Source organism: Scatophagus argus, chromosome 1, assembly GCF_020382885.2.
Source record: "Scatophagus argus isolate fScaArg1 chromosome 1, fScaArg1.pri, whole genome shotgun sequence".
NCBI lineage: Eukaryota > Metazoa > Chordata > Actinopteri > Scatophagidae > Scatophagus > Scatophagus argus.
In genome coordinates, this window is record NC_058493.1 from 13,578,840 (window position 1) to 13,591,574 (window position 12,735).

Here is a 12,735-nt window from a genome sequence, read left to right on the forward strand (position 1 = left end):
CAACCTGTCCTATCTGTTAGCTATTTAGTTAATAAACTTTGCCAGGAAATCCATATTTTATGTCTTCATTCTAGTTCCCTGCAGTGGCAATTTGACTGAACGTCGCGGTACAATACTGTCTCCTGGCTTTCCTGAGCCCTACCCAAACAGTCTCAACTGCTTGTGGAGAATCCATGTCAGTGAAGGTGCTGGGATACAGGTACATATTTGTGTATACACTTGTAAATTAGTATATAATGTATGTCGGAAGGTCCACATACACTTGGAGGCTGTTATTTTTGTTAATTTTCATCGTTTGCTATTTAGATCCAAGTGATGACGTTTGCTACTGAGCACAACTGGGACTCTCTGGAGATCTACGATGGAGGAGACATGACAGCTCCTAAATTAGGGTCGTTTTCTGGTATGACAATATGCTCGAACACACACACGCACACACACAAACACACAATACTCGTGCACAGACACCCTTGCAGACAAACACTCTGGAAATCTATGATGGATGAGATATGACAGCTCCTAAACTATAGATACACACAAACACACAAACACTCACACACAGGATTTATGATGAATTGGATATGACATGTTTTAAACTATAGATATGCACACATACAGCATACACTGGAGATCTATTATGGATGAGCTGTAACACCAAGAAATATATATATATATGAAATATATCTTAAATAGAAAATAAATGCTTTGTAAGACAGAGGGTAGAGGATAAAGGAGGATGGTGGGGAGGGAGGGGAAGAGTTTCATCACAAGGTTGAGTGAAGGATGGAAAAAAGAGGAAGAGAGAAAAAGCAAGGTGGGATAAAGAGTGATCTAACCTTTTACAATTTCCCAGCGGAGTTTCCCCTGTGACCTGCCCCAAGCACATACCTGTCACACACCTATCACACATAAAACATGCCGCCCACAGGGCAACACGCACGAATTTGCACACACGCACAAATGACTGTGCCCTTCTCAAGTAGGCACACTGGGGAGCTGCCCACTATAACCACAGTGATCTGGTGTTGGCCACTGAGCAGCTTCACTGGGGCAGATGAAGGTTGCCTCACATAAGGAGACTAATATGCTAGCTGTCTATGGAGGGCATGAGGTCGTTCACCTTCTCTACACAAAATGTCCCACCCGGTCTCAGGATTTAAAGAAGACTTATGGTTAAAGTCTTGTTTTCTGAAAAGGCCTCCTCATGCATTTTTAATGTGAATGTATTCCTGCATGTCCAGCATTGTGTTATATAATCTTTAATGCTATTTTTCATGGAAATTCACTTGCATTTTTATAATCTGGTTTATAACCTGGTTCTGTTATATTTATCTCGTATATCTTTTACAGGGACCACTGCTCCGGCCCTCCTCAACTCAACATCCAATCAACTCCTTCTGCACTTTCAGAGTGACATCAGTGTGGTGGCAGCAGGCTTTCACCTAGAATACAAGAGTGAGTTAACAAACACGGAGAGACAGACAGACAGAAAGAAAGACAGAGAGAGCAAGTGAGAGAGAGCGAGAACAAACGAATAAATGAATGAATGAAGAATAAATATATAAATATTGGGTGCTTTCTCATCAGAAACCAAAAATGCACACACACACACACACACATCACTGGAGCCAAAACTTCAACATCACATAACAAGAGTCAGTGACCTGAACTAGTATTGCCTGAGAGTATACACACATGCTGAGAGTGCACAAGGATATAAACAAAAACACACAACACACAAAGACACATATATACACATGTACAAGTGCTTATGCTTGAGTTAGACACACACAAAAGTCCAAAAAAGGCATATACACCCACAAATGTGTACACAGACAAATAGAGAGGTATAGACATGGATATTAACATCATACGTGCACACCTGTCAGGGCATGGTTGTGCTTTTCAGTCCTTTGTAGTTGTTTTAGCTTAGAATCACTTCTAGATCAATGAACATGTCCCCTTTTGTGATTGTGTGTGAGGGTAGTATTGTGCGCTTGCACATATATTTTTGCGTGCATGTAGCTGAGTACACACATTTATGGCTCAGTGGTCTGTATGGTTTTTTTTATTAGCTCTATATATCAATATGCCGTCATTAGGAATGAAAACCTGGAAGAATGGTCACTTTTGGGGACAGTAGTCAGGGGACTGTGGTCACTCTGATCTTTTTAGGGTAGCTTTTATTACCAGAAGTGTCAGATACAAACATGATTTGCACTGGGTCTCCTTTTGTACAGTATCATAAATAATCCTCAGATAAAAATGGTACTTGGTATAGGCCAAGCCACTTTTGCATTTATTTTGCTCAGGTGTGCAACAGATAGAACAGAGTTGAAAGCAGAGCAGATGGTTGTATTTTGGGACTTTTCTGGCTTTACTTCTCTATGATGGTGGAAGGATTTTGGGTTGAACTGTGTTGGCGCAGGTTTTTATGAGAGATCTTCATGGGTGCTTCGAATTTTATCTCACACAGGCTCCACCCTCTACTGGACTCTGTGGATAATGCTTTCCCTGCTGAGATAAGGATGACCTACCTGGTACCTGCATGAGACCGCGCAGAGTTCCCCCATTGATATCACTGTCTCCATTGATGAGAGTAACCATTTCAGAAACTTGTCTGCATCATGCCCTGGCCTTATTGCTGAGACAGATGCTCACTCCTACTGCTTTGAGTGTTTCAGCCAAGGCTACGCAGAGAGTGGTGCCCAACAGCAACCACTCTGTATGGAGTATCAAGTGCTGCCTACCACACAAATGGAAGCTCCACTCCACAGTGGCAGTGGAGATTTAGGCACAGTTCAGGAAGGCAAAGGAGAACGTATTTGCCAACAAGCACAGCACCCACTGCCTGCTGTGATTCTCTTTGCACCTTCAGGGCACTTGTGCCATGGCCAAAGAAGTTGTTGTACATTTTTCTGTTTCTGCAGTTATTGATTTTTCTCGTCATTGTAGACCACCAGTCATCGCTGAAATGACTGATTGGCAGACAAGCCCTGGACAGTTCCCCAATTTTTTGGCTCTGTCTCAGGGGGCAGAGGTGGTGGGCAATTGCCCACCATGGAGCAGCCCCAGCTGGACTGGCTCCTGAGAGGAACAGGCTGAAGCGGGCTGGCAGTCCATTATTGTTATACAGACCATCCAGGTGGCAGTGGTGGCATCCATCGTTGCCTGCTACCGGGCAGGGGTATTAGGATTCCATCAGTCCGGTTGGTTCTCTCTTTCTGCAGGTTTACAGTATAGGTTGCCATCTCATTCCACCATTAAGATGCAGCAGCCATCTCTTCATATTACAAAGGGTTTTGCAACAGGCCTGTCTTTCAGCACCCCCTGATGAAACAGTTCGCACTATTTCCTGCTGCACCTGACCTCCCCTTTTTGCCCACCCTCTTTTGTCTGGGCATGGTACACCTACATGTCTTTGTGCTCCTTAGATGACCCAGCGAAGGTAGTCAGCAGGGATTTAACCAACCCCTGCATGGTTAGGCCGGTGCTCCCTAGATCAGTTTTCCCTGATCTGGATCGGGTGAGACCCCCTACTCGTGCTGTGGTGGCTAACCCTTAGCCTGCCAGGTTCAACATGGTTCGCTGTTGTTAGTTTCGACAGAGCAGTCATTTATTAGACTCCACCCATTGCACTCAGAGAGTCCATAAGAAGGCACAGCCTGTGTGAGATAAAAAGAAAAGTTGCAATATTGCTATTGCTATTGTTCCATGAGCACCAATGGAGCCCTCTTCCAGGCACCCTGCTGCTCCTGCACCGTTCACTAAAAAGAGTTAAAAAAGAGTCTGTATTAATAGAGACCTCTGTTTTGTATTTGCCCACACTGTGATTAGATTTCTCTCTTCATTTTGCCAGCCTCTGACCACCAAGTTGAATTCGGTATCTGAAATGGCACCATACACCATGTTTGTGCATGCACATTGTATATGCGTATATAGCAGTTTAATTTTGTGTTTGTACGTATGCTTCTCCACCTGTGCTAGTCTTGTTTGTGTAGCTCAGTCTTGATGATGATGAACTCTGCTTCTTCACCTTTTCATACTGAAAGAAGTTATAAAGCAGTACCGGGGAGGGTAGAGAAAAAAAAAATCATACAGAAAGAGGGAGATAAGTTATGTAAGGAGAGTGAAAGGGAGAGAGGCTAGAAGAAACAACTAGAGAAATAATTTCATATTGTCTATATATTTTAAGGAATCATCATGTGCCCTGTTTATGTATGTGCCTTTTTGTACAAGTCACAATCTGTTATCGTCTTGAAGAACCAATGCAATACATGCAGTTTCATAATACTAGTCAGAAAGCAGGCTATTTGCTGTTATCACACAAACCAAGTAAGTATAGCATGCTGGGCACTGACGTTTGTCCAAGATCACCTTCAAAAAAATGTATCATACATTACACCACCGTAAGAGCTCTCTTGCAGGACTCAGATGGTCGCTCTGCTTATCTTGAAATGAGTGCCAACACTTTAATCTGTAGCAGAATTTGCTCCAAGTATGCCTCAGAGATTCCTTACAGGAGGACTTAATACAAGGCTGGCTTTTAACTTTTTTCATTTAACACAAAGTTTTGCCAAGATTGGTCTATAGGTGATAAGTACAGAAACACCTGAACAATTATTTTCCCTCAGATGATTGTTCATTCTAATCCTCCTCACAAACACTAACAAATCCAGCTAGAACTATCCAAAAACGACTTATAGCACATTTAAACACAAACCTTGCAAATGGTTTTCACTTTATGGTCTTTAAATTCACAATGAATTACTATCAACTCAGAAAACTTGGAGTAGTGATGTTCTGACTTTTTATTGGAGTGTCTTCTCTCCAACAACAGCTACTGTTAGCAGTGACTGTTTAAAGTTCTCCTTGTCCATTTTGCTGTATCCTGGACAAAATCATCTGCTTGGGACTGCTGAATGACTGTGGTGATGATGTTCTCATCATTTTAAGCTGACTAAAGGGACTTTCCCTTTAAAGGGCAGAGTGAGAAATCTCTCTCCCTTGCCTGTCCTCAAGTAAACTGAAACAGAAGTATAGTAAATCCAGTCAGTTAGACTGAAATGCTGACACTGTCTAGTTGTAGTCCGGTGGCCCTTGTGGGGTGGTTTGTAGTGCCGTCAGCATTTTACAGAGCTTCACTGCTCTGTCATAACCAGGGGAAAGAGGGAGTAGTTTGCTAGCATGGAGAGAGAGAGAGATAGAGAGAGAGAGAGAGAGAGATGGTCAGCCAAATGGAATACTTTCATTGATCAGTTGTCCTGACAGCCTGCTGATGCTCTGCCTAATAATACACTGCGTGTGCATGTGTATCTCCAAGTTGCAGTCTTATGCAGCTAATTCAGTTATCCTCCATCTCCTTCTGCAGGAAGGGGCCTATGTAATGGTCACAAACACACACAGACAAATGTCATACGCTGGGGCTTGGCTACCTATATATGTATATGTATATGTAGGTGTGTATGTGTGTTTGTGAGAGAAAGAGCGAGAGAGGGAGAGAGCTCAGTGGGATCAACATTTTGCTGGTAAGAAGGTAGATAATGAACCAATAAGACCAGAAGCAAATACACACACACACACACACACACACATTGCCTCCTCTCTCTCTCCCCTGCTTTTACTCTTTATCCCTCTTCCACCCCTGTGTTGCCATGGTAACTGCTCTAGGGCAGTCTCCTGTGGAAACACACAAGCAGACCCAAACACACACAGACACACACACACACACAGAAACACCCCTACTGATGCTGTTTGATAAAGGGCTGGCTGCTGTCAAACTTATTAAGGACGTGTTTAACCTTTATTGTGTTGAAAATACACAATCAAAGTCATTATGTTACCTTCACATATTTTTAAGCACATTTCAGAGGCTGCTGTCACTGCTGACAATGTACAAACCTTTTTATTGTCCTAGTCGTCAATTCACAAATGGGCTTTTGTATATTAGAAAAAAGGAAACATTAGGGGCATTTGTCAGTTAATCTTTTACCTTAGTTCTCCATCAAATTAATCTAAATATTTAAATTTTCTTCCCTGTGTTGATAAACTTTAATGTGCTTGGAGGCATTATCATCCTGTGGAACACAAACAAGTTCAAAGTACGGAAAATAGGTGAACTGCTGTATTTTGCAATGATTGTTTCGTCTCGTCTCATCTAATCTCGTCTTGTTTTGTAACACTTATGTGGGTCTGGGTTGTTTCAGTTTCAGCAGGGAAACCCAGACTGTCCTCTCCCCAGTTACTTCCTCCTGCTCATCTGGGGGACATCGAGGCATTCCCAGGCCAATGTAGAGACATAGTTCCTCCATTGTGTCCTGGGTGAGAACCGGGGTCTCCTCCCAGATGGACATGCCCAAAACATGGGCCCTGGGAGGCATCCTGACCAGATGCCCAAAACACCTCAACTGGCTCCTCTCAATAAGGAGGAGCAGCGGCTGTACTCTGAGCCCCTCCTCAATGTCCAAGCTTCTCACCCTATCTCTAAGGCTGAACCCAGCCACCCTGCAGAGGAAACTCACTACACACAGCTTGTGAGGTTTGGAACATAGAGCCTTTCAGCTCAACTCTCTTCTCACCACAACAGACCAGTACAGCATCTGCATCACAGCAGACACTATCCTGATCCGTGATTACGCCCCCCTCACCCTCACAGGATGCTTAGAGGGACACCGTTGTAAGCCTTTTCCAAGTCCACATAACACATGTAGACTGGTTGACCCCCTCCAGCACCCTCGCAATGTTGCAGAGGCGTGTCAGTCATGACAACCCTACAACTCAGGACTGGGCTCTCCCACCCTCGGAGCACCGCTGCTGTGGAGCTGTTTAACTACCTCACCAACTTCTGCCCCAGTGATGGGAGCTGTGAACAGGTGCCTCAGCAATGGCAGTGTGAAACATGGCCCATTCGGATTTCATGTCCCCCACCACCCAAAGAATGCAGTTCAAGCTCTGCCTTAGGTGGTGGAGTTGAAGACCATCCTAACAGAGTCATCCGCTAGTCATCCCAGCAAACCCTCACTGTTCATTTAGGTCTGCTGGGTCTATCCAGTATCCCCCCACCTTATCCAACTCACCACCAGGTGGTGATCAGTTGACAACTCTGCTTCTCTCTTCACCCAAGTGTCCAGAACATACAACTACAGATTCGCTGACACAACTACAAAGTCGGTCATTAACCTGTGACCTAAGGTGTCCTGCTGCCAAGTGCACTTATGGACACCCCCATGTTCCAACATGGTGTTCGTTATGGACAAACTGTGACTAGCACAGAAGTCCAGTAACTGAACATCACCAGGGTTCACATCAGACAGGCCATTCTTCTCAGTCATACCCCTCCAGGTCACACTGTCAGTGCCCAGATGAGCATTGAAGTCCTCCAGCAGACCTCAGTAGGGGCATCTTCCAGCACCCTTCCCAAAACTCCAAAAAGGGTTGGTACCCTGAGCTGTTGCTTGGTGCATATGTGCAAACAACAGTGATAACACATTCCCCAACTCAAGGGTGTAAGGAAACAACCCTTTCATTCATCAGGGTTAACTCCAACATGCAGGCGGAGAACCTATAAGTAAACTCATGCCTGCCCTCCCCCTCTCACCCAGAGCAACTCCAGAAAAGCCCAAAAAGAGTCCAGCCCCTCTAAAGGAGGCTGGTTCCAGAGCCCAAGCTGAGCATAGATGTGAGCCTGACAATATCTAGCCAGTATTTCTCAACCTCACGTACAAGCTCAACCTCCCCACCAGTGAGGTGACATTCCATGTCCGGAAAGGTAGTTTCAATGACCAAGGATCTGACCGCCAAGGTCTCCACCTTTGTCTGCCACCCTCGCTGCACCAGACCCCTTTAACTCCTCCTACAGGCAGTTTTATTAGTTTATAGAGTTAATTATATTGGGAGTTAAGGATATCTCCACAATTGTTAACCTAGGAAAATAACCAAAAACTGTGCTTGACAAATGTCAATTTTTACAATTCACAATTTAAATATAATCTTTTTCACTTCTCACTTGACGCCTAGCAGTGATTATAGCCCAACAGGAGATTCTAAGCAAGTGGACACAAAACGTTTTTTGTATTCTACTTAGGTTATCAGTTTTTAAATAGAAAAATAATCCATTGAAACTGATGAGAAATGTTAACTTCATCATACTTTTGCATGCTTAAAAAACTTGGAATTGTTTACAGGGCAGTCTTTTCAATATGGCAGATGTGTTGACATACTGCAGGAATGAGCCAAAGTAAATTGTTTTGCTATCATTTTAGTGTAAAATGATTGTAATCAACCATGACAAGTAGAACAGAACAAAAATAAAGAAAGAAATGTGGATTTAGCTGTTTAGAAGGCTAAGCAATGAAGAAAACTGGATGATAAGATGAATAATAGCAATGACATAATTATTTTGTTTTGTTTTATTTTTGTTTGTTTGTTTGTTTGTGTTTGTAGCTGTGGGTCTTACCACCTGTCCAGAGCCAATGATTCCAGCCAATGGCATTAAAACAGGGGACCGATATATGGTCAACGAGGTGGTAGCATTCACCTGTGAACCTGGATACACATTACAGGTAATGAACACCGCCATACAAACTATGTAACAAATGTATTGATATATACATAGGTTTAGATACTGATTATACAAGTATGAAATAAAATTAAATTTTCACATTTGTCATGAAGTAAAAATCCCTGTCTTAGAAAATGCTAAGCTTGTACAGTTTTCTCAATTTTTTTAACTTCCCTCTCTTTATTTTCATTTGATAAGAAAAAGAAATGCTAATTAATTAATTTCATAGGAAAGTTCCGGTTCTGAAGGGAAACATTCTGTCGTCACCTTTATATCTGTAATTTCCCAGTTATGGGACTAATAAAATATTATCTTATCTTATCTTAACAATGAAAATGTACCAATGTTACAATATCTCATTTTCTTGAATATCACACACTATACTGTCACTTTCAGGGCCACTCTCACATTTCCTGCATGCCAGGGACCGTGCGTCGATGGAACTACCCACCTCCCCTTTGCATAGGTATCTCTCTCTCTCTCTCTCTCTCTCTCTCTCTCTCTCTCCCTCTCTCTCTCTCTCTCACACACACACACACACACACTGTCTGCTGTTATGAATTATCAATCCAATGTGGAAATAAAATCTCCTGTATGTGTGAGGGTCTTCATTTAACTTTTAAGCCTGCGCAGCAGTGTGACAGAAGCATTTTAGCAGATGTAGTAGAGAGCAGAGATGGTAGCTCACCTCCATGTTACAGGTTTATGGTCACACGATCTTCAAAGTTCTTTAGAAAGCTGCTGTTTGTTGAATATATATATATATATATATATATATATATATATAAAGTCATTGATTAAATGTCAGTGTGTTATCTACCAGTTCAATACTTGAGACTGCATCCTTTCACAGTAACATACTGCAGGAATGTTAATTCTTGAGCACATAAATAAATATATAGTAATGTAAATAATTAGTAAGGACTAGGGTTGGTTACCGAACTCTGTGCTTTTCAGGGTGCCAAACTATTTCGGTAGTACCTAGTACTGACTGCCATTAAATCACTGTCACACATGGGTACCCGAATGTACACCTCACTGAAAGACTAACCAAGAGCACAGACATAAATGAGACAGCGAGCTTCCGGATAAAATTTTCAAAACTTGACAAAGACAAGCTCCCTGCAGTATCTGTACTTCAAAGCGTAACGCTGGCCAGGGCAACTCATCTAACCTGAGGAAACACCTGTTCAAATGCAAAGTGTATCTAAAAGCTGAAGGGAGTACTGCATTTGAAAGCACAGGAGAAAGTCTGTTCTACCAGCTGCATCTAACATTAGCACTTGACTGGTAAATTTAATGGTATCACCTTTAAATCAGACTTGTGGAAGGAAGCAACTTCTTGAATGACACAAGTTCAGTGAGCTACAGTATAGGATCAATATACCTACTAGGTACAAACTGAATTTTGTAACTTGTGCTGAGAGCCAAGTCTTCCTAACTTCTACAATATTGTGTAAAAGAACTTGATTACATTGATGTTTGTGTTAAGGCCTGAATAATTTCGTCCTTGGTGAAAACTTGTAGCAGGTCTAGGAAGCCAGTTCCAATTTAAGTCAATCTTGAAATGTGAGGACGAAGTAATCTCAGCCCTGCCACAGCCACTTTCATGTGTCAAATCCAGCATTGCCTATTTCAGTCAGAAACAACAACATCAACCAAATTATATTTAATTCTGTTAATAGTGGAGAACTCCATGACAAAGTGCCATAAAATTTAAAATATATGTCTGTTGTGGTTGTTTACTTTGTTGAGCATGCATCCCATCTGTTGAGGCTCAGTCCTCAGCAGCAGACCGGATTCAATTCCAACCCCTGGCCCTTGACTGCATGTTTTCTCCCCTTCTCTCTCTCTTCCTCCCTCTGTCTCCCCCTTTCCTATCTGTAGCTACAGCTGTCCTACCAGATCAATGCTCAAAAGGCCCAAAAATGATCTAAAAATGTATCTGTCACCATTTGTTCCACAGTACTGAAATGACTGAAATGAATGAAATTCAGAACACATGTTCTAAGCTGAGTCTTCAGTTGGTTTCGTATTGCTTCATTTAACACCAAACAAGAGAAAGTAATGACACTGTTTTCTCTCGGTTTTGTGTTTGTCTATTTAATGACCCCAATGTACTATGTTTGCAACAATGTATTACTATATCTAAACCTAACTACCTGTATCTTTAATAGAAAAAAACACAAAAAATTAAGCAATATATTTATATTTGAAGCATCCCTTCATATCGAGTCCATTATTTTTAAAATATGTCATCTTTGAAATTCTTTGAAAATTGAAATTGGGGAAAAAGGAGGTCTGCTTGCTTTTATCAGAAAGACAGAAACAAAAATAATGTGCATCCATTGTGATAAGAACCTCCATTGAGAATGAATGGGGAAAAAAAATCATAGGTTAAGCTCTACTATTCTCAGATCTATATGGAATGGCCCCCTCACAGCTTCTGGGCCCAGGTGCAGCTGTCCTGGCTTAGCTGTAATTATGCCAGTGGATTGTACAGGTGTACCTAATAAGCTCTATCTTCTACAGATCCCCTATACTCCACCTGGTTGCAGCTCTCAGGTGTCCTATAATATTTTTGGCTTGTTTTCTATGGTGTAACCTTCTTTCTATTGAAGCAAAAGGATGAAGCGATGATCTCTACTGTACATTGCTGTACTGTGTTCTCTGCTTTAACAATGTGTTTTCTTTGCCTATGCCGTCAGCTCGTTGCGGCGGGGTGTTGTCTGAGATGAGTGGTGTCATCCTTAGTCCAGGTTTCCCTGGCAACTACCCAGGCAACCTGGACTGCACCTGGCAAATCACCCTGCCAACTGGATATGGTGAGTATTATTGGATGGAAGAGTGTTCCTAAAAATACCATGTCATTTTGAGTATCATCTGTTAGTGTAACTGGGAAACACAGACCTTCTTAGCATGGAATCTCCAGCAGTAACACATGGTTTATTGAAAGCTTCACCACATGTGTAGCTGCAGGCAGACACATGGTCTGTGCTCTCGTGACCACAATAACTGATCATTTGAATAGAGCACAGGCATACATGTTCCTGTGTGTAATTATAACTAGTTTTTATTTGACATGGTATGATTTTTATTTTTAGAAATGATAATTCAAATGATAATTGTATGTGAAAAAAAATTTGATCCAAGACAGCTTTCACTGATATTGTTTCAGACAACAACAGTAAATTAAAAATATAAAAGCAACAGATAGAAGATATGAACAGAAGATATGGTAATAGAAATGGATGTTAAAGCGTGGAGTTCTTTAAAGTTACTGCACTTTGGCTCTGTACATACAGTGTCTCTCAGTTATATGGCATATGGACTATTAAAGGATTATCTTATCTTATCTTATGCTGACTAGAAAAATCCCATCTAATGTAATTTTCATATATTATTGTTATCATGCATTGGATAATGTAAGTATTATATGTGTTTATATGCTAGGAGCCCATATTCAGTTCCAAAACTTCTCCTCTGAAGACAACCATGACTTCCTAGAAGTCAGGGCTGGACCACAGCACAGCTCTGCTCTGATTGGACAGTTTACCGGCTCACAGATACCACCAACTTTGCTTAGCACTACTCACCTGACAATCATCCACTTCTACAGTGACCACTCAGAGAACAGGCCAGGGTTCAAACTGAACTATCAAGGTGAGTTCACATGTGATTTTACATACCTTAAGATTTTTTTTTTCTTTTCTTTTCTCTTTTTTTTTGGCAGAGATGACTGCAGACACAAAAAGGCACAAACCCTGAGGTGTCACTGCAGGTGTGTCCAGGGTTGCTGAGGGAACAAATCTGTATTAAAGCTGAAGTCTAGTGTTTAGTTTCTCCAGATTTGGAGAAGGGAACACAAGATGCTTGCCTGAATTATTATTTTTTTTTTTTTTAAGAAATGGTTACTTCAAATGATCCGAATAAATTAACATCCAAACCTAGTTGTCAAATTACAAAGCCTTCCCAACTCCAAGAAATGAAGGGTAGGATGAAAAAATGTATTGCTATGAGGTTTTGAGCTTTGATCCATGGATGAGTCATGCTAAAGACTTAAAAAAAAAACCTTATGGCTTTCCTCTCATCATTAAAAGAGATGAATTGTTAGTAAGCCCCTGTGAGAGACTGGCATCTTGTCCAGCAGGGTTTACTTGTAGCCCTAAGTGTTT

General features: G+C 41.7%; 1 protein-coding gene across 1 annotated transcript in view; it reads left to right on the top strand.

Moving 5' to 3' along the window:
* The window catches only part of LOC124064464 (CUB and sushi domain-containing protein 1-like), a 358,243-nt gene that overhangs the window by 286,088 nt on the left and 59,420 nt on the right, over positions 1–12,735 (top strand). The window contains exons 38-44 of the mRNA XM_046398956.1: positions 75–199; positions 307–403; positions 1,351–1,455; positions 8,443–8,561; positions 8,957–9,026; positions 11,269–11,385; positions 12,014–12,223. Of these exons, the coding sequence (XP_046254912.1) occupies positions 75–199; positions 307–403; positions 1,351–1,455; positions 8,443–8,561; positions 8,957–9,026; positions 11,269–11,385; positions 12,014–12,223 (843 nt within the window). The remainder of the gene's footprint in view (positions 1–74; positions 200–306; positions 404–1,350; positions 1,456–8,442; positions 8,562–8,956; positions 9,027–11,268; positions 11,386–12,013; positions 12,224–12,735) is intronic.